The sequence below is a fragment of the Phaseolus vulgaris genome, chromosome 7, assembly GCF_051622355.1.
Source record: "Phaseolus vulgaris cultivar YP4 chromosome 7, ASM5162235v1, whole genome shotgun sequence".
Classification (NCBI taxonomy): Eukaryota; Viridiplantae; Streptophyta; class Magnoliopsida; order Fabales; family Fabaceae; genus Phaseolus; species Phaseolus vulgaris.
In genome coordinates, this window is record NC_143504.1 from 58,558,156 (window position 1) to 58,582,073 (window position 23,918).

The following is a 23,918-nucleotide window of genomic DNA, read 5'->3' on the forward strand; positions in this document are numbered from 1 at the left end:
GTTTGATTTTTTTATTGAATTTTTATTAAAATTTTCGTTCTATTGAGTATTTAAAATACATTTTATTTCTATCTAAATAATTTTTCGTTTGATTTTTATTATTAGTGGAACGGTTGTTTCTTTTCTCTAACTCATTGACTGATGAGTTCAAGGAGATTGTGAGGGAAAAACATAAATTAATTGACAAGTTGGAAACGAGAAGACTAGTTAGTCAACTTGCTTTTTTCCTCTTTTCGAAGTTAAATGAAAGACTAGAGAAGAAAAACACTAAATAATTACTGATTACTTGAACGAAAATAAAAAATAATTAAAGTACTCAATAAAACAGAAATTTTAATAATATCTTAATTAAAAAGATTCATAGTTAAGAAAAGTTAATTAACATTAAAAGTATTATTTATAAAAAAATATATCCTTGATCAGCAATGTCTTAGAAAATTATACTAAAACCTTAAAAGGGGTTGTGATATTTAAAAACAAAATGTCCTCTTCAACATTTCTCTTGTATCTTTGTGTCTAAAAGGTAATCTTTTGATGAAGATAATAATTTGCATCAATTTTAACTCTAAAATTTTAATTCTTTCAATTATTTCAAAGATAATTTACCTAAATGATTCTATTTCAATAATTATAAATTCTAATGTACACAACATTAATAAATAAATATATTGATATAATAATGAGATGCTAATCTTCACTTGTTGTATTCCTTCCTTAACATCAGAAACTGAACAATGTAAAATGAAGTGGAAGAAAACATAAAAAATAATTAAACTTAAATATATTAAAATAATTTGGAGGGGATCAAAATAATAAATATACAAGTAGCTTAAAAAATAAGGGTGTCTCCACAGTGAAAAATAATTGTTGTATGTTAAGGCTTATATTATTTCAAGTTTCAACAATAATTTGAATACAACCATTGTTACTTGTAACAGAAGATTCATGATATGCCTACTAAAATAGGATTTACTAAATGCGATTTAAGCCTTGATTTCTCAAATCCAATCTTCAACAGCAAGTCCAATATTAAAATTAGGTAATTTAATCTTGTTATCTTGTTATAATGACTTTGCCAAGAATTTTAAATTATCTTTACATTTGAAAATGTATGACGAATTTAAAGTGCATGGGAATTTCAACAGACTGCAAAGGAATTCATAAGCTGTGACAGAGTTTGAAGGACGGAAAGTCTATATCTTGAAAATCATTAGGTTTGTTGGGAGTATAAAACCCAAACAAATTCGAAATTGCTTGTAAATAAATTTTTAAAATGTATTGGTTCATTGGTAGGACATAACATTCAACCATAACATACAAATCCAGCTACTCAAAAATGCTGTCTAACAAATGGGCTATACAAAGTTGTAACTTCTTTTTCTAACTCTTGAACAATGCTAGTTAACCTTAGACATCATGCGCTAGATAAGATCATTGCATGTGGCTATCCAAACAAGATGAATTATAGAAACCTCCTGTCAGTATTCCACGCAGAAAACAAAAATACTTCCCTATTTTCTCAGACAATTACTTTAAGATTGGGGTTGACGACCAAAAAAACCATAGGAGAGGGTCTTGACCACCGCCTTTGAAATCAAGTTTGAACAGTGTTCCTAAACAAGCAAGACAGCATTTATACAACCATCATTTTCTGGGTTATTTGTGACCTGAGCATATTTACCTGCATCCGGGAAACAAGATTTCAACACATTGATTTCAGTAAAAATTTCAGTCCAATGATTGACAAATAATCTTACCCCACACAACTTTCCCAGCAGGTGTGACAAGACCAAGTTCACTGACATTCACCTGAAATTTACAGTTATATTATTAACTTAGTGCATATCAGCAAATAAAAAGGGGAAGCTAGGAACATCTTAAATGCTTATAATCGTGTTGTTTGTGAGTATGAAAGAAAAAGTATAAATACCTCAATTATAGTTCCCTTGGTCATGACACCAAGAGAGGTGTACATAGGGCCATTGGGGTTTTTCTTAACTCCAATTATTTCTAGATTGAACGTGCATTTAAGTTCTGGATGGGTGACATGAGCTTTAGTGAACCGCAGCCCTGTAGGACGAATGAATCGCTCGTACTTTGGAGGCTTTCGGGTAAAACCAGGTCCAACAAATGTAGCTTTTGTAACCATCCTCTTCCATTGCTTGGCTGAAAAATGGTGAGCCACATAGTATCAATTGTGTTTCTAAGAATGATATTTCGGCATTTTGTCTACTACTTCTGAAGTGCTTCCAATGAACAACCAGTAACACATTCAAAAACAATAAAAATTCCCAGGTTATTCAATAATACTAACTAGACCAAAATGATTTAAGAGTTAGTTTTTGACTTAGCCACCACAATACAAGCACCCCAACCCATTCAAGCAAAGATACACAGTGTTTGTCCGTGTCCATAATCAACCGAAGAAGGGAAGTCAAGAAGAAAGAATTGTAAACAAGCATGACTTGCAGAATGACGCGGAAACGACAATCATGCAATGTAAATAGTACTTCAAATGGATATTCTTATACAAATTTGATCATATAGCACCAATTAATTAAAACATCATACAACCACGAATTTGAAAAGTGAAGTCAAAAAATAGTTTTGGCCAGCTAAACAATTGAATGAATAACCAAGGAAAATGTAATGTAAATACTCAGTTACTTACTCTTTCTTTTACCAGTCCGGACCACTTTGAACATTTCATCTTCAGCCACGGGGCGTACCTAGTAAAAAGAGAAATTATACATTCGTTTAATTACCCAAAAACGCCCTTTCCATCCACATGAAAACAAAGAAGTATCGATCGCAATTCACCTTAGGTAGAGGAACATCCCATTTCCCAGCCTTTTCTTTCCTCTTTTGCTTAATCGTGTTGCTAAGAACCTAAAAGTAGAAATCCATCAGATTACTTGCAAGACTTAAAGAACAAGACACAAAACAATCTTTCAAGACACGAGCATGCCTTTGCCCTGGCCGTGGTATCACGATCCAGAAGATACGCAGGAACAGCTCCATCCTGGACATTATCATCAGTCTTGCGCCTAGATGTTGACTCTTCATGCATAGCCAAACTGTTGACACAGAACAGTGATGAAACTAGAAATTTATCTCATAAATTTCACACCCCAGAGACAAATCCAAAGATGAAAAACTACCATGCTAATCTAATTATCTGACATCAACACAACAACTCTAGATCAACTCCATTTAAGAACTATCCATATATAAGAAATCAACCACAGATAACTCTGGCATCAAAACTAATACAAAATACCAAGAATGAAAATACGACCCCCAGCACGAGCACCCCTATACACAAAAGCTCAAAAGCTAACACACGGCATATAAGGAGGAAAACAATAAGCTAAAACTCAAAAAAAATAAATGAAAAATAAAACAAAGCAAAACTCACGTCTTCTTCATCTGAGCCTTTTCAGCGTAATTTTTCTTGGCAATCATTTTTCCCTTGATACCCAGAGCCTGTTCAATTGGAATTAACAAAAATTCAAAAGATTAGATTGAATCTTGAGTCATGGCAATACAGCTACGTTAAAGCTAGCAAAATCAATTAACTTAATCTCTTCTTCTAGAAAAAGAAAAAACAGAGTGAAAGTGAAAGCAACCTTCTGGGCAATTGCAGAGCGCTTGTGAACTTGACGCGCCTCTTTCTTGCGCTTACGCTCGAAGTGATCCAAACGGTAGCCATAGTCTCTTCTGTGACGTTCTATGTAATCTCCTTGCGGCTGCAATTACACAAACCACAACGTAAGAATAAAAAACGAATGCAAAAGAAGAAAAGAGTGTGAAATCCAAGTTGCAGAACCAACCATGGTGACGACGCGACAGTGTTTTCAGAAACAGAGGATTGTTTAACGTTAGAGAACGCGTCGCTTATAAACCCTAAGCTGCGACAGTACGCTTTTAGTTGGGCCTAATTTTAGTTGGGCCCAAATTTAGTTGGGCTTCTTCACCGGAAGAAACATTTATTTCCATTTTTTTCAGTCAAATAACTTCTTACTTTTTCTAGTTATTTTTTGCAACTCCACTTTAAAATGTTATAAAAGTAATTGATCTCTTTTATTTTAAAAAAATTAAAAAATTAAAATAATAATTATTAAAATTCATTTCTGTTTCTAAATGTTCAGATCATGCATAAATAATGGGTAGACAACTAGCTGAAAAAAGATAAAATTAATAAAATAAAAAAAGTCTTGGACTTTTTATCAATAGATACTTTGGATTCACACAAAAATGTTTATTTTTAAGAAAAGGTGTTGGTAAAATTTTATTCTTTGAAGTATAATATTAATACATGTTATTTATTCTCAAAGTAACGGTGAATACTATTACAAATCTCACTTAATCTCCTATTAATATGGGTTATTCTATTACTAATATTCTTGTTTTTAATATTTATATTATTGATTGAAATTCGTGATGTACTTTATCTCCATATCTCAAATTTAAATATTGTAGATGGAAAAGTGTGGTTGGAAGGAAAAATCCCAATAAAGATATCAATTAAGTTCCCGACAAAATGGATTATAGAGAAAGTAGGAAATATTTCATATTAATAATACGATTATAAAATATATAAAAAAAATATTCAAATAACTTAAAATTGGGAGAGAAGTATGAATTTTCAAAAAAAACAAAACCATTTAAATAAATACATAATTAGGGATTAAAATGTTTCTTTAAGAAAATGAATTAAATATCAAATGTACAACTATAATAATGTGACTAAGTTAATAAAGATAATGTCTCTAGTCCTAGGAGAATGACAAAATGTCTATTACTACATTCATTTTGAGTTCTTATATAAATAAGATGAAGAGCATTAACAAATTTGTAAATAAGTTAAATGTTAACTACTCAAAAGTAAATTTGTAGATTTTGTGGTCATCAATAATTTTTTGTTCTCTTTTGGTCCTTAATAAAAAATTTATTTATGTTTTGATCCTACTGTTTATTGATATTTGTTAAGTAATACATTGATCACTCCTTATTGGTGATTTACATGAAGTAGATTATGCAAACCTTAACAGAAGAGAAACAACATTTTTTTGTCACATTGATTATTTTTTCCTTTAAACAAAATAATTAAAAAAAATTATTTGTAAATTTATGAAGTACCAAAATTTTATTTAAACTTAATTTATATATCAAATTTTTGCATCTAGAAATTAAAATTATTTTTTATTAATGTAGCTTAAAATTTATAAATACATACATTTTTCATTTTTTTTAATTTAAGTACTTTTACTTTAAATTATTCGTTATCCTTTTAAAAGCACAAAACAACAATCTATTAACTTGTTGAACTTGGGTAGAATCAGACTAAACCTAAAAATTATAACCTACTTAAATTATGAATATGAGACAATTATTATTATTTTAGTATTTAATTCACTCGTCCTTCAAAGAGTTAAATTATTTTGATAAGAGTGTTTATTAAGTTAGATAAAACTTGAACGTAACATAAACATGTTGTATTCAACTTTTTTTTATGATTAGATTAAACTTAATTCAACTTAATTTCCTAACGATCGTACGACGAGTCTTGTTTATTGAATTCAAGACTCAATCCAACCAGACCAACAGTATTAAATAATATTAAAAATAATATAATTATCATTCAATTTATTTTATTAACTATATAGAAATTTTTAAATATCAAATAATTTAGTTCTTCTAACATTAATTACTATGCTTTATTTTTAAAAAAATATTCTGAGAAAATTTAAAAGATATTTCGAAATTTGTTTTTTTAATCCAAATTATTCAATTGAATTTAACCCAAATAAATAAAAGTTAAATTACATTATTTAATGAAAATAATTGTTGGAGATCCAACATCGACTAGAGATAAGGACATTTCATTGTATATAAATGGGTGCAATCCTCAACCCTATGAGTCGGTTTTATGGGGTTGAGTTAAGCTTAAAGTCCACTCCTTAATATGGTATCAGAGCAATTTTCGAACCTATCTTAACGAAATATTTATTGGGTTTATCAGGTCACTACCCATAATATGGTTATCCCACGCACAAGCTTCTATCTATTACTCTCAGCGTGAAGGGTGTGTTAGAGATGAAGTAGAACTTGAGTAAAGGAATGAAGAATTTTAAAATTATATTTCTATAACTATACGTGTAATATCTACATATATTTATGCAATAAGTAATAAAAAGTTTTGTTATCACACGAAATAGGTCCACACCACAGTTACCTTATGACATCCAAATTGTGGAAATTATCGTTTTTCTTATTTATCATTTCACTCCATTTTGATATTACATGCTCCACTTGGCACACATTTCAGAATTATAACAAGAATCTAAAGTCCAAGTAAATTCCCACATTCTTACAAGGTAAAAATGAACCAAATAATTGTTTTTGCTTTTTTGCATGTGTTGTTTGTTATATCCAGAGAGAGTAATCTTCCTTTAATTTAGAATTTTATTTTTAGTACGTTGATGAGCATGTATATCTAGACTCCTAAAAGAGGAATCAAAGTACCTAGTTTTTGTTTCTTCCTCACTTTTTTTATGGATATCCCTAAGCCATCAATTCGTAGGGTACACGAAAAGGGACATGCTACCAAAACTTAAATAATAAGCTCCTCATCACATGTTATCCATATAGAGGTCCAACAATTGTTGTGGTTTAGGTAGTCAATTTTAGTTTAATATGGAGTATCTTTAAGGCTTTGTTTGTATTTGAGATCTAATATGGACTAATATGGAGTATCTCTAAGGGTTTGTTTGGATTGGGGAAGGGATTTGTGAGGGTGGGAGGGAGTGGATTTGTGAAGATTGGAGCATGTGTGAGAATGTGTGAGGTTGTTTGGATTGAGGGATGATAGAATAGATTTGTGATGATAGTTTATTGAAATCTGTGAGTGATGTGATAGTTGGAAGGGAATTTATAATTTTTTTTAAAGATATAAAATGTAAGTTTACAAATTTACCCTTATTATTAAAAAATATTTAAATAATAAATTATGATTTTTTTTAAAATGATAAGTATTTATGTAAATTTATTATATATAATTATATGTTATTATTAATAGTATAATTAAATATATTTGTTAATATAATATTTAATATATTAATTTTGTATATTGTATATATAATATTAATAATGATAATACTAATAAAAATAATTTCTATATATTTATATATAATAATAGTAATAGTGATTATTATTATTATAAAGAAGTCAATATATTTTAAAATTATTTTAATATATAAATATATTTATAAAATAAAATTGTTAGGATTTATTACCTATGATTTAGTTTTTGTATGGAAGAAGAAGCTGCACTACTACGTAATGGGAAGTGAATTGAAATTGATGGTGTGAGAGAAGATACCAAATCGATTCTTTCTTTTCCAAAGTGTCCAAGAATCGATTCTGGTTGAAATAAAATATAGTTGGGCCTAAAATCGATTCTCCAAAAAAAACAATATGAAATAGAATCGATTCTACTCAAAATATAAAAAATGTAAAATCGATTTTCATTGCGTTTACACCGAAAAAAAAATCGATTCTACTTTATTTTTTTGACAAAATTGTTCTTCTTAAACCATAAAAACATAATAACATTGAGGGTATCTATGTAAAATAACGTTGATTTTACTTTCCATCACTGCTAATCCTCGCATATATGAGAAGAAATCAATATTCATGTTATCCGCTCACCCATCCTCACACCCACCCTCAACTCACTGGAACCAAACACGTTTCTAACTCGCTCGCCCATCCACGCTCGAAAACCATCTGCAGAAGCAAACACTACCTAAGGCTTTGTTTGCATCCGAGTGATGTTCACTCGGATTGGAAAGCGCAAAAAAATTTCATTTGTTTCCACTGATTTGAACGGACTTAAAAGCGATGATTTGCGAGAGAGGGCTAAAAATCATCTTTTGTGCCAAGAGAAGAAAAGCGATGAAACATTTTGACATAACATTGGTAAAAATTATAAAATATTAATAATATATTTAAAACTTAAAATAAGAATACTATATATTAAAAATTAATAAAATTATAAATAAAAAAAATATAAATATAAATTACATACTTAATAATAATTAAAATTAATTTTTATTTTTATTTGATTTGATTTGATTTTATGAAATTATTATTTTTATATATTTATAAAATTTTAATTAACTAAAATTTATACAAAAATATCTCATATTTTATTATTTAAATATTTTTAAGTAAATGGTAAATTTGTAAACTTACATTTTACACATTAAAAGAATAAAAATATTTTTACAATCATCATATCACTCTCAAACTTCAATAAATTTTTCTCACAAAACCACTCTAATATACTCTAATCCAAACAACTTCACTTTTTTTACACTTTTCTCTCAAATCACTCCAAATTAACTCCCTTAAATCCTCTTCTCAATCCAAACACAACCTAAAAGACATTCGAGTCAGGATTTGATGTTTGGTGATTGAAGTATTAATTGTTGTAATAAATACGTAAAAAAAAATTTAGTGAAGTGTATATTATTGGAATTATTATATTTTTCATATAGATGTATATAGAAAGTGTATCGATGTATAATATATGAGGTAAAAATAAGGTAATAGTTTAGTGTAATTATTGATAGATAGGCATAACATATGAAGTAACAAGTTATATGGAGCATATGTCTCCAATCTGATTGTATATAGATAATAGGCATGAGTTGAATGAATATATACAAATATAATTTCTATAATATTTTATACATATTTATAGCATTTTAGCGAGCCTCCAATTTTGGGCCTGAATTAAGACAAGTTATGGAGTTAATCTCGACATTATGGTTATATTTCATACCATTTAATCATGTTGTGTCAAGTAATGCTTGTTTTTTTTATCGACGAACTTGTTAAGTCTTGAGAACCACTTCAAGTACATCTGTCAAATAATTTTTGGATGAGCAATACATTTTCGATATTTAAATAGTGTGTTGAGGTTTTCTCAATTCTTTAAGTAACACGTGTTATAATAAAAAAAATTATGAATCAAAATTAACTTAACTACTATTTTTTTAATCAATCTATACTAAATTATCATATATGCCAAATGACTCTCTTTCATAACTTACCAAAAATATACTACATAGCTTACCAAAAATATCTAAGTGGACGTACGAGAATTGTGAATTCCAAAAATATCTAAGTGAATGTAAGAGAGTTGTCCATTCAAAATTTGGAGCTTTGTAGTTATAACCAATGTTAACATGCACACACTACACTTCTAACATGTTACTTTTCTTCTCTTCCTTTCACTTCTCACAACTCAATGTTAATGTTATTCCACATTGTACAACCACCATACCCTACCATTTTATTCTCTTTGGTAGGGATTCTCTACTTCCATACAAATTTTTCCTTTGGCTTTGAACAATACTAAATTTTAAATGGCCATTTCATTTGAAAATATTAAAATTTATTCAAAACAAAAACATGCCACATGTCTCATTGCACTTGTGAATGATTTTATTGATGAAAAGCGACAATAAAAACCATGATTACATTTCAAATGAAAAAAAAAAAGTAGATGGATTTAGAAAACTTGGTATGAACACCTCAACTAAAGGTCATGACTATGATCATGAGCTACAAAGTAAGACATATCATAGTGAAAAAAATGTATTTTTTTTTCATAATTAAGTACTCATTCAACAATGGGAAGTGCAAGGTACATAATTTATCAGAAGAGGGTTTCATAGCTAGACACTTGTCTTTTGTTCATAACTAAGCACTTATTTTCATCTTTATAAAGGATGATTGCAATGTATATATGGTGAATGTGCAATACCAAACATTTTTCATGGCCTAAATCAAGATGGAAAGAAACATGGAGGTACATTTAGGTTAGAGAAAAGAGCAAAATAAATATTTTTTTTTTATCTTTTTGGTCCTAATAAGTGCACTCTTAAATTCACTAGACGCTACAAACAAAACAAAAAACATTGCACCAGACGATGGGTCCAACTTTGTCTGTGTTCTACCCCACACTCGAACCCACCCCAGAAGCCTCACCATTCTTTAGAATCATTGATAATAATAATTGAGTTTGTGATTTATCTCCCACAATAGAATCTGTAACATAATCTAAGAACTTCAAATTAAAAAATAGACATGGTGATAAGTGGAAAATGGAAATGGGCCCACATTTTTGTTGAAATGTCTGTTGAAGTATGAATGATTGGTTAAATATGTCCAATGCACTTTATATACAAATTTAGGTGCTCAATTACATATGGCTTTTGAGGTTTACATGCGATGCATAGTATTGGTGAGAATAATAATTAATGTTCCAACAAACAACAATAATTTTTATTTATTTATTAGTTTATCAAAAAGGATTTGCTGGGTATGTAGTAGGATGTTTCAAATTGATTTTGATAAGGAACATCACTCTTTAAAAAAAATGCATATATTCATTTGTGAATATTTGTATATTGAACTAAAATGTTTTTTATTGCCACCTACAATTTCAAATTTAAATAAGACTATATGTAAATACTAAAGGGGTTGGTGAAAACTATTTTTTTTAGTAGTAGTACATTTTTCAACATTCCACAAGGTGTGAGAACACTTAGCATTTAGAATTAGACACCATTTGTTTTTAATTTGAATTTTATGGTTTTATATTAAAATATATTTGCATAGAAAAAAAATAAGATAATCAACATAGTAAAATCATAAACAAATTTAATTGATTGAATTAATAAATATAAAAATATGAAAATTTCAATTAAATAGTAAAAATTAAAAGTGTAACATGAATAGATAAAATTATTCAAACTTCGAATGTAGAATTTCAGAGATTTTGCAAAATTAAGCACAGTTTATTTATGGACTATCGTAACAATTGTTTCCATGTAATATAATTTTTTTTCCCTTTTGAAGGTGCACATAGATCATTGAAGTGGTTTTTATCTTCTTAAGTTTATATATATATATATATATATATATATATATATATATATAAATGGAAATCATAAAAACATGTTTAAATAATTTAATTATTTATCAACTATGTTTGATTGATGTTGTTGGTTATAATAATTATTTTATGTAAATTTTGATTTACATTTTAGAAATCGGAATCATTGTTAAATATTTGTTTGATTGTGTGTTTAGTCTACCATGCATGCCTAAAATATACGACTTTTTGAAACTGTGTATACTAATTTTAATGTTAAAAGTGAAAATGACGTGTTTTTAAAGAAAATGTGACAGATTTTTAAGCACGCAATGAATAAATGAATGTATTAATTCATAGGCGATTAATTTAATTATCATTAAACTATGGTTAAATTAGTTAGTATTAATATGTATTTCTAATTATATATACTAAAAAGCATAAAAATATGCAAGTCAGTAATTTTTTAAAATTATACCACAAAATGCCAATATTATATTTTTTTCTTCTGCCCTTATTAAATTTCTATATCATTTTAACCTTTTTTAATTTAAGATTGGATCTTTATCATTTGATTAACAAAAATTGATTGAAAAAAGTTATAAAGCCTTAGTTAAAATATTAAAAATTAAAAAAAAAACAATGGCTCTTCATCATTTTTTTTCTTGTGTTTTGTAAACTAGTTCAACGAATTATTCACCAAATCTGGAATTGGTTTACATTTTTGGGAATTAAATCGACTAGCCAACTAAGTTGGTTCACCAATTTTATAAACAATTTCAATGATAAAATGTCTTTCATATTTTATCCTTTATGGTATCTATAAATAACAATTTCTCTCATTCAAGCAACTTATACTATCAATATGACAAAAGTATAATTGAGTAGGTGATTTCTATTTATTATCATAATTTTAATGGGTGATAAGAAGACGTTATTTAATTAATTGTTTTTATTATGCCTTTTGAGTAAAATATTTTTTCTTAAAATAAAAGCAAAATAATTTCATTATTATTTTTCATTAGTAAGATTAATTAATATTCAAGTAAAAGCTTGTAATTAAATAAATGTTTGTGAAGTTATTTTAGACTAGAAAGACTTAGGAGAGACCTTGAAGAAGATTTTTCAAACTACTCTTATAAAAAACCTATTTTATATCTATTTTAAATTTTAATGTGAATGAGATTAATATAAATAAGTTAATCCATATTTTTTTTAAATATCACATAAATGATACTTATAATTTCCATTTTTAGCTGTTATACAAAATCACCAAACTAGCCACTGCTTAAGAAATTGTGAATTTAAATCTGAAAAAGTTTACTGCATTATTCAATTCCAGTGGCTCATCCAATTTTTAAAAGGAATTTCACCAATGGCTCATCCAATTTTTAAGTGTGTACTTTTTTTCATTGCTACTTTCTATTTAATCTTCAATATTTCAAGTAATAATAATAATTTATCTGATCTTCAATATTTCAAGTAATAATAATAATTTATCTGATCTTCAATATTTCAAGTAATAATAATCATTTAGTATATATATATGTAAGAACTAATTGAAAAAAATAAAATAAGACAAAAAGTTGTAGCAACTGATTGAATCTAATTACACAAAATTACAATGATCTTATTCATTTTGATTTACTCAATCATATATATATGATTGAGTATATATATATATATAAAATTATAATTACTGGAAGTTATAAGATAAGAATACTAACATGCCTGTAAATTAATCATTAATACAATATAACGGTAAAATAATTTAAAAATAATAAAATATGAATTAATAACCAACAATATAAAAATATATTATTATAAAATATACAAAATAACTAAATTAAAATTTATATATTTATGAAAATGGTGCTTTGTTTTTCACAGTGTTTTACACTATGAGTAAAAAATAAACATTTTACTTATTTTTTTTCCTTTTACTGCCCCTATCTTCTCTTTCTTGCAGGTCTTAAAAGTTATTATGACCATGAACGTGAGGCATGCGAAGTTGGTATTATTGATGATGCTGAGCAACCTAACCTGCGTTTTACATGTAGATGACACCTTCAAAACCTGGGAAAATTATATTAAAGTCTATACAAGTTTCTTCAATTAATTAAATTAATTATTATGATTTTGAATCTTATATCTACAATTTGCATGTAAAGTAAAATTATTTAAAGTAACTTTAAAACTTGAAGTGAAGTATTAAATTTGTATCACTGGGTGCAAGAAGCAACTAAACATACACCAAATTAAATGTAGATAAAATTTAAGGGTTGATGTTGATACCCTTGTGGTCCCTTTCACGAGATACACCACAAAACCCCAAAAAACTTTCTCCTTAATTACGTCACACAACTTTTATGCCACTTATTACCCTATCTTTAAGGCTTTTTCTTCCATCTTATTTCTTCCTTCACAGTTTCTCACCAATATGCAAGGAATCAGATATTTTATCACACTTGTTCCTTCTTCTCTACTTTTAGTATTTTATTTGGTTTTATTTCGAAGTAGTTTCTTCGTTATGATTTTTCTTTTTGATTTTGTTTTTAAAAGAAGTTTTAAGAAGATATATTTAAATTGTTACTGACTTCGATTATTGAACATGTGAGATTATATTAGCGATATCGAAACAAACTTCTCAATCGAGTCTAAAAGGAATATATCTTATTATAAAGTGAACCTTAAGCTTAATTCAACTTCATAAAACCGACTCATGAGATGGGGTTTGCACCCACTTATATACAATGAAATATTCTCGTTTTTAGTCGATGTGGGATCTCCAAGAGAATCTTGAGACACATTTGTTTTTATAGATAACATTCATGTTTTAACCTCAAATACGAAATATCGTATCGCTAGATCAATTACCGCATTCGAGATAATCTGAGCTTTGGAGGTTTGTGCTCAATCACGATTTATATTAAATGGACTTAAATTACGGTCTAAGTTATCTAACACGTAATTAATGTTTAATTATTTCTCTAATCCAAGATTAATTTTAAGGAAAAGTGTGTTGAATTTACTAATTTGCATTAGAACAAGGGTTGTGAGTGTCACAACCAGCGACTTCGTGTAAACGAGGCACGTGATTCCTGATAATATCAAGATTCTCTTACACATATGCTCTGCAACATAAAAAGTACCCTTTTGTTTTGTTTTCGTCTGTAGTATACCACTTTTACTGAAACCCAAAAACCTTAACAAAACAAAGTCAAAATATAAGTTAAACAAAATATAGCTACTTAGCTTATGAATTAAATAATCTTTATTAAAAAAATTATACCAATGTTTAATTTTTTATTTTCAATTAAGTATTATATTATTTGATTTTGCTATAACCTGATTATTAGTTTTGTTTTTATATTTTACACTCAATAATAATTTTTTTTCGCAAAAAATAAGTTAATCGAGAAGATAGAGGAAATTGAAAAACGTTTTGTTGGGTATGAAAAAATAGAAGCTAAGTTGACAATAAAAATCAAATAGCAGAGTATTAAACGAAAATAAAAAAAGTATTTTGAACATTTAAAATAATAATTTTTTAATTTAATTTAGCCTTGTTTGTAAATAAATAGTGTGTGATGTTAAAGTTTTTAGATGATATGATAATTAGTTTGTTATTAGAAGGTAGTAGTAAAATACAATTTCCAAGGTCCAACATATAACCGAGTTTATTTAAGTTGTAATAGTAAATGATTATTTAAATTGGTTCCACATAAAATAAGTTAGGATAGAGAATGAAGTTGAGAATTTTATTTCACATAAAATTAAAAATGTTACGTTTTTCCATATCTGAAGAATTTAGTGGGAGGCATAACCTAAAATTTGGCATGTTAACTCAAACCATGGAAAGACAGAAAGAAAGACAACCATGGACCAACAAAAAAAGCATCATTGAAAATACCAGGTCAGCATCCAGCGCATTGACATCTACAAACTATTTATTAAATATAATGACAAAACCCAATAAAAATATAAAACACGTATCATATATATATCTTTTATATATAAAACTATTGTAGACATCACTATGAAATTTTGATTGTATTAGTTATTATTATTATAAAATTTATATCTCAATATAAGCTGACACATTAATTAACAGCAATCATCTGTTACTGTAATTATTATTAAAAATAAAATAAAAAAAAATATGAAGGATTAAATCAAAATTTATATATTAACAAAAACGGTATATAGATAATTTATATCTATTAATAAAGAACCCTACGAAAAGATTAGATGCAAGTCTATTATACCAACGAAAATATTCATTATGAATAAAAACTAGGTTAGCAAACTTATCAACAAAAGCATTTCTTTCACGGAAAATTATGAAAAACTCTAAAGCTGATTTTTCCACATTAATTAAAACAAGTTTTCTCCTATTACAAAGCATTAAAGGAACATTAGTATTGACAATAAATGCAGCACAAAACACAAACACATTCAATCCATAAACTAGTAAAACATGTATAACTATATAAAATTCAACAACTAAAATAATCTAAACATAAATACAAGTAGAGAAATCACCAATAAAATTCAATCATTAATTTTTTTTCCATTTAACTTCTTAGTAATAATAAGTACAATATTATAATAATTTATGTTTGGACAAATTTTTTAATAAATTAATTTTAATATACAATATAAACTTATATTTTTTTTCTTAAAAACTTTATGGATAACCTTATCATCCAAAAATTGATTTGTAGAAGTTCTTTTATATAATTGTTAACATTTTTATTTTTAATATGTATATAAACTAATTTTATTTTAAAAAAATCATTTCGAAAGTATTATTTTATCATTTAACAAATATTGATAAGTATAATGAATCAGATTCAAGGACCAACTCTTGTGAGATCTAAAAATATTATCATCTAGATTCAAACTACTTGTTTTAAATCATGGATACAAATAAACATGTGTGTATCATAATTAAGGATTGAGAAAAATATTGAAAATACACTTTCTGACATACTATTTTAAAATTACCTCAAGAGAATAAAAAGTTTTGTTCATGTGAAACATTTTCTCAAACAACCTTAACTCATTTCTCTAATTTATAGATAAGTTTAACCTATTTAAGAATGAAAATAAATAGATTTTAAATCATTATTTTATCTATGCTCATATTAAAAAGGAAAATACTCATGTTAACATCTATACCCATGTGAGTGACTATAATTTAGTATTCATTCTTATATTCCATGAGTACCTAGTACACTCACTCTCACACACACATATATATATATACATATATATATATATATACATATATATATATATATATACATATATATATATATATATATATACCTGTGATTTATTATATAATGAAAAAACATTAAATACAGCTAAAAGAATAATCGTGATACGTATTGTATAGTTAGTATTTGTAGTAAATAAAATAGTTTAAATAAATTTAGTTTCAATATAACATAGTTCTGAAATAACTCGTTTCTAAATTTATAACTCTAATGCTTGTTTCAGAGACAAGTAAAAAAAATCGTATAGTAATGATTGTATACTGATTATTTATAACTTGTTCCTTATAAAATAAATTAAATAACACTTATATTAATTAAAAACTTAGACAGTATTATTTAATTATACTAATTTTATTTAAAAATATATTTCTTAAAATTATATTTTACTTAAATGATTTCAAAAAATAAAATTAAATCATGGTAAATGAAATATTAATTAATTCGAGGATAAACTTAAATTTTTTTATTATTAAATAAATGGAGTACACGATTATAATGTGTTTATATTTAAATTTATTAAAAAATATTATAATTAAATACGAAAATAGTATAATGACTTGTTAAGTCAAAATAACAAAACGTTATATAGTAATCTGGGTAGGTGATATTTATTATTATATATTATAATATTAATATACTAATAAATATGTATAAGTTGTAGAATTTGGTCTAAAGTGGATAAAATTGAGTTAAATCGTTTATCCCGTTATAAATTGGTTAGCTGTTTGAAAAATAATTGTCAAATATGTATTAATTTTGTAAAATAACTTATGTAAAATTTATTTTTAAAGGCAATAAATTAGAATTAGAATAAAAGAAACATAAAAATATAATTATAAATTTTGAAAAATATAAATAGTCTCCGAGTTTAAAGAACAGACCGCGAGACACGCGTATCGAGGTTGACATCTCATAGTCACGTTTGTGGTTACGTGGCAAGCTGTACATGAGTCGCAATAACAATATATTTATTAATAATTGACTTAATATATTTTAATTCAATGTAATTATATAAAATAGGTTTAGTTTTTAAATACAATTAAAAAATCGTGTATAAATATATTTTAAGTATGATGATATTTATCTACAGAAATGGGAAATGATAAAGAGTTATATATATTTTTTATAAAATATAAGTTTAAAGTTGTCCAAACATATAAATTATATAGAAAAATAATAATTTTATAATTAAAATGAAATTTTGAATATTTATCCATTAATAAAAAATACGCTGACTTCACGTTTTTATTTATATGACAATTTTTTTTATTTAAATATATTTATTTTGACTTGAAGTTCGTCAAAATAATCTTAATAAGATTAATTATTTTATGTGAAGCATTGTAAAATTTGAAGTTTGACGTTTATGTCCGAGTTTTATCATGAAATGATACATATGGAGAAGAGAGAAGAGCGATAAAAAAATATTATTAATCTTGAAAAATAATGTAATTTTTTAATATATTAAGAGAAAACCTCAATAAATTAAAAAATAATTTTTATATGTTAAACCATAAAGACCTTTCAAGAATAAAATTAACTTTAATGATATTTTAAATTCAGTAATTAATACTAACGAAGTTATTTTAATGGATTTAAATTAAAACAATATAATTTCAATTACTTTATTTATTTTTTATAATAAATTTTATTTTAATTTATATTAATGTGTCATTATTTATCATAACTAATTGTTATCTCTACACCTTAATTAAATTAGGGATATAATTAAAAGTAAAATTATATTATCTTAGAATTTAAAAGATAAACCGACAAAAAAATTTCTTAAAAAAACTAACCATTAAAAAATGGATGAAGTAACTAGGTAATAAATTTAATTTTAAAGAACAGAAACAGGACCCATAGACACAGCAATGCCCTTTTCGAAAGATTATAATAATAAAAAAAAACATTGTTATGATTTTTATAATTAATAAAATAAATAAATGGTGAGTGTCGAGATAGTAGATTTAGCTCACATTTATTAAAAAAACACTGAATGTGATATTTTTTATTTATTGTTTAAATATCATATTTATGGTAAGCTACTCTTTATCTGGATATTGTTGTATAACTTTATTATACTACAAAAATATGAAGGTACACCTTTGAAATGTATGATAAAAAAAAGAGAGATAAAAAAGTTAAAGAGGTAAATTGAGCACGTGAAATAATTAATGTGAAATTAATTGAGTTTAATCACAGCATGGTTTATTTTAACCTGCGTATTCATTTCGATCTGACGTGATTCTGTGACGCGAGTTATGGGACTAATGAGTTTTCAAATACTTGTTTGTTTACGTTAAATAGTTGAAAAATGCATTTTTTTAATTACTTTTAATAAAAAAATACTATAGTCTTAAGAGGAGTTTAGGTGAATTAAATATGAGTCTTTATTACAAAAATAGGACGTGCGTAGTGGAAGTGATTGTAGTTACTAATGCAGAGACAAACAAGGCCTTATGATATAACAGCGACTTCAAACTCAATCTAAATACATTGCACTCTCACTGTTCGTAGTTGGTGGCAGCAAGCTTCTTCTCCACGGTGATGCCTTCCCGAAACGCAGCGTTTTAAGGGACGCGGCAATGACAGTGGCACTGACAAAGTCTTTGCCGTTGCTCCTTTTCTCGCTGTGGACGGTAGTGTTAACCGAAACGGACCCGAACGATGTGGGGATTCTGAACAGTTTTCGAAGAGGTTTGAAGAACAAGGAGCTCTTACCGTGGCCGGAAGAAGGAGGAGACCCGTGTGGGAATCCTCCATGGAAGTACATCTTCTGCAATGGCAACAGAGTATCTCAGATTCAGACCAAGAACTTGGGTCTGGTGGGCCCGCTACCCTCCAACTTCAACAAGCTTTCCATGTTGGAGAATCTGGGTATGCAGAACAACAACCTCAACGGGCCCTTACCCTCCTTCAATGGCTTGTCAAACTTGAAATACGCGTTTCTCAACCGCAACGGCTTTGAATCCATTCCCGGGGATTTTTTCCGAGGGCTTCGGAGTCTCCAGGTGTTGGCTTTGGATTACAATAATCTCAATGCCTCTTCTGGTGGCTGGGTGCTTCCTCAAACTTTGGAAGATTCGGCGCAGTTGAGGAACTTTTCTTGCATGAGCTGCAACTTGGTGGGTCCCATTCCTGCGTTTCTCGGCTCCTTGCCGTCGCTGGAGGTGCTGCAGCTCTCCGGGAATAGCTTGACCGGGGAGATTCCGGCGGCGTTGAACGCCGTTCCGGCGTTGCAGATTCTCTGGCTAAACAACCAGCGCGGGGACGGACTTACTGGGAAAATCGAAGTTGTTGCGAGCATGATTTCATTGACGAGTTTGTGGCTTCACGGGAATAAGTTTAGCGGGAGTATTCCGATGAACATTGGGGATTTGGTCTCGCTGAGGGATTTGGATCTTAATGGGAATGAGTTTGTTGGGTTGATTCCGCGTGGTTTGAGTGGGATGAAGTTGCAGCGGTTGGATTTGAATAATAATCACTTCATGGGTCCGATCCCTGATTTTGCTGCGGATAAAGTGAGTTTTGAAAGCAATAATTTTTGCTTGTCGAAGCCTGGGGTTATGTGTGCGTTTGAGGTGATGGCGCTGTTGGATTTTCTTGGGGGGTTGGGTTACCCTCAGATTTTGGTTGATTCGTGGAGTGGGAATAATCCGTGTGATGGGCCATGGTTGGCGATAAAGTGCAATGGGGATGGAAAGGTGGAAATGATTATTTTGAGTAACTTTAATCTTAGTGGTACTTTGAGTCCTTCTGTTGCCAAGTTGGATTCTCTTGTTGGAATAAGGTTGGGAGGTAATGATATCAGTGGTAGGATACCCAGTAATTGGACTAGTTTGAGATCATTGACATTGTTGGATCTGAGTGGTAATAACATATCTCTTCCCTTCCCGAGTTTTGGGAAAGGGGTGAAGCTTGTGATTGATGCCCCAGAAGTTTCTCTTTCTCCACCAGGTTCTGGTTCTGGTCCTAGTCCTGGTTCTGGTTCTGGTAAGGTTGAACCTCCTTCATCTGATAAGGGTAATCCTAATCCATCTGAAGAATCTAGTCCCAATCCAAAGCCTCGCAGTGTTTCTCTTGAGTCAAATAATTCCAGAGGGAAAAGCTTGGTTCTAATTGTGGCTCCTATTGCAGGTGTTGCAGCTGCGGCTTTTGTTCTCATTCCGCTTTATGTGTATTGTTTCAGGAAGAGAAAGGGTGTCTCTGACAGAGCAGGGTCTCTGGTGATTCACCCCGGAGATCCTTCAGACTCGAACATTGCGCTGAAGGTTGTAATTGCTAACAACAACAATGGGAGTGTTTCAGCAGTGACTGGCGCTGGGTCTGGGACTCTAAATGGAAGTGGGGAGTCTCATGTCATTGAATCTGGGAACCTTGTGATATCGGTTCAGGTCCTTCGAAATGTGACCAAGAATTTTGCACGGGAGAATGAGCTTGGACGCGGTGGATTTGGAGTAGTTTACAAGGGAGAATTGGATGATGGGACTAAGATTGCGGTGAAACGAATGGAATCGGGTGTCATTACCAGCAAAGCCTTGGATGAGTTCCAGTCTGAGATTGCAGTTCTATCAAACGTCCGGCACCGGCATTTGGTATCTCTATTGGGTTATTCAGTTGAAGGTAATGAGAGGATTCTGGTTTATGAGTATATGCCACAAGGGGCTCTCAGTATGCATCTTTTCCACTGGAAGACCTTGCAACTGGAACCACTCTCTTGGAAGAGGAGGCTCAATATTGCATTGGATGTTGCTAGAGGAATGGAGTATCTTCACAGTCTGGCACACCAGATCTTCATCCACAGAGATCTTAAATCATCAAATATTTTGCTTGGGGATGATTTTAGAGCAAAAGTCTCGGATTTTGGATTGGTAAAACTTGCTCCTGATGGCAAAAAATCTGTAGTGACCCGGCTTGCTGGTACATTTGGATACTTGGCACCAGAATATGCAGGTAATTTTGTTTTATTTTATTTTGAAAATCTTTTATGATATACTTTATTTTTGCTGCGACTTCTGTTGATTCTATATGCTATTGCCTTCTCTGTGTATGGTTTCTAAAAGCTGCTGTATACCCTTCTTTAATGTTCAGGTTTTCTCTTAGAACTCTCAAGCAAAACGAATTAGAGCTCAATTTTTTTAACTGTTTTTTTAACATGGGAATTAGTAAAACACCTGATTCAAAGGGAAAAAGATTTCAACTTACTTGTGCCCATCATACGGGGCATGATAAGTATGAATTATGCACAGAATAAGTACTGTTACATATAGTTGCTCTTTCAGCAATTTGTAGTTACTGAAGAAATCTGTCAAATTTCTTGAAAAGACTCTAAAAATTTCACTGAAAACAGAGACAAATATCTCACCAAGAGGATAGACTTCATGTGATTCTGCATAATATCATTATCAGGGACCACATATTGAAACTTTTACAGTCCCAAATGTATGATCCTGATGTGTTTGGCACATTCATAAAGTACATTGATTTCTGCATTTTATATTATGTATTTCAGTGACAGGCAAAGTCACCACCAAAGCAGATGTTTTCAGTTTCGGTGTGGTGCTAATGGAGCTGCTAACTGGATTAATGGCACTTGACGAGGATAGACCTGAGGAAAGCCAGTACCTGGCATCGTGGTTCTGGCATGTAAAATCAGACAAGGAGAAACTAATGGCTGCTGTTGACCCTGCCCTTGACATAAAGGAAGAAATGTTCGACATTGTCTCCATCATAGCCGAGTTAGCTGGGCACTGCACTGCCAGAGAACCATACCAAAGACCAGATATGAGTCATGCTGTGAATGTTCTTGGACCGCTTGTTGAGAAATGGAAACCACTAGATGATGACACCGAGGAGTATTCTGGCATAGACTACACTCTTCCCCTTAACCAAATGGTGAAGGATTGGCAAGAGACAGAAGGAAAGGAGTTGAGCTATGTGGACCCGCAGGACAGTAAGAGTAGTATCCCTGCAAGGCCTACTGGGTTTGCAGAGTCTTTCACTTCTGTTGATGGCCGCTGAAACCATTTGTTTGTTGATTTCTTGAATGCACCTTGCTTTCCATTTTCTAGTTTTAAGTTGGTGAAGTACATATTCAAATCATTGGTCTCATTTCTAGTCTCCTCAAGGTTTTAAATTGCAATTGCTGTTGCAGTTTTGAGTCTTTGAAACCTTAACATTGCAGAAAACTGTAGACAAATGTGTTTGCATTGTATTGGTTTTGGAGACCATGTTAGAGTTGGTGATGCAGCTAGAATTGTGGTTTTGTGCTCAAAACCTTGCTCCTAGTTGTTCATTTTCTTTAGAGACAGTTTGTTGGTACAGTGCAGATACCTCAGCATCCTCTTTTGTCTCAGTTCTTGCTGTCGATGGCAAGTGTTTGGTGTAGTGGTGGATTTAAGAGTTTTCATGTGTATGTTTTGTATTTTATTTTCAACTTTCATATTTAAGATTCAATGGTTGTAGATAATGTACCACAATCAATGAAATGCCTCTTATTTGTTATTTCTTCATTCATTAATGTTTCTGCTATCTTGGTCATGTAGCATTGTACCAAAAGAGCAAAAACTTCTGCACACTACAAGATTCTTATCATAGACATACTTTTATTTCAATTTAAGAAATAAATTTAACAATTGATAATTTATTCGCAATTAACAATTCAAATTCATCTATCTATACACAAATTATAAATTTAACTAATAAAAATCTGACTAAAAAAATTATTTATATATCTTCAATTAAATTTTGGTATAAAATAATAATTTCAATTTTTAATTATAACATATACATTTTTCTTCAAATTCTTATAATTATTTCAAATTGGTTATATTATAAACTGAAGGTTAGTTATCGTAGTTTAAAATTTGTAACCATTATTTTAGTATTTTATTTTTAATTAAATATTTCACGTTATTTATTTTTAATCATGCTAGAATAATATTATTTTAAAAATATACTTGATTGAGTATTTTAGGTTTTCAATAACACCCTCAAAAGTTTTAAAAATTTATTTCAACGTATTTAAATAAAATTGAAAATTGAAAAAAGTATTCACAAATATTGCAACCTTTTCATACGCATTTTAAAATTATTTCAATAATTTAAATTTGATAACACATGCATTAAAATAAAAAATAGTTTTAAAATAATAAAAATACAAAATTTTGAAAATACAAAATTTAAAACTAAATAACCATTATTTTAATTTTTTTTTTGTAACCAATTCCTCGTCTAATCAAAAGTGGGTTGAAAAATCTGTTACCAATATTTCAATCAAAAGTAAAATGTGTTATTTTCGTAAAAAAATGATAGATGTGTTATTTGAATGAATTTTAACTGTCTTTTGTATTATAAAAAAATAAACATCTTTTTAATCTCTCTTAAAATAAGTGAATTTTGATTTTGATGGTTGTAAAATTTCTTCTTTATTTGCATTTTTTTTAAATGAATATTTTTTTTATTCTATTTTATGTGACACTTATTAAATTTTAATATATTTAACGAAAGGTGAATTGATAATTTTAGGTAGTGTTTTATATTTTTAATTCTTTAAGATTTATAAAATAGATTATATTTGTCTATCCTAAGGTTGGAGATAAAATAGGGAGTTCAAATTTTAGGAAAATGAAAATTAAAGAACAGTATTTTACAAAAAACTAAAATTAAGATTATTTTAC

At 28.7% G+C, this 23,918-nt stretch overlaps 2 protein-coding genes across 2 annotated transcripts; one reads left to right on the plus strand and one right to left on the minus strand.

Annotated features, from left to right (window-relative positions):
- Window positions 1-1,265: 1,265 nt before the first annotated feature.
- LOC137830745 (uncharacterized) lies at window positions 1,266-3,887 on the minus strand. Its single transcript, XM_068638259.2, has 9 exons — window positions 3,834-3,887; window positions 3,630-3,749; window positions 3,419-3,486; window positions 2,969-3,077; window positions 2,821-2,889; window positions 2,672-2,729; window positions 1,931-2,166; window positions 1,758-1,809; window positions 1,266-1,681 (listed from the first exon to the last, which is right to left on the minus strand). The coding sequence occupies exons 1-9, from the start codon at window positions 3,834-3,836 to the stop codon at window positions 1,614-1,616; spliced, it is 783 nt and encodes a 260-aa protein (XP_068494360.1). The 5' UTR covers window positions 3,837-3,887; the 3' UTR covers window positions 1,266-1,613.
- A 14,736-nt stretch (window positions 3,888-18,623) lies between these two features.
- Window positions 18,624-22,743, plus strand: LOC137830749 (receptor protein kinase TMK1). The gene is made up of 2 exons (XM_068638261.2): window positions 18,624-21,192; window positions 21,752-22,743. The coding sequence occupies exons 1-2, from the start codon at window positions 18,825-18,827 to the stop codon at window positions 22,258-22,260; spliced, it is 2,877 nt and encodes a 958-aa protein (XP_068494362.2). The 5' UTR covers window positions 18,624-18,824; the 3' UTR covers window positions 22,261-22,743.
- The last annotated feature ends 1,175 nt before the right edge of the window (window positions 22,744-23,918 follow it).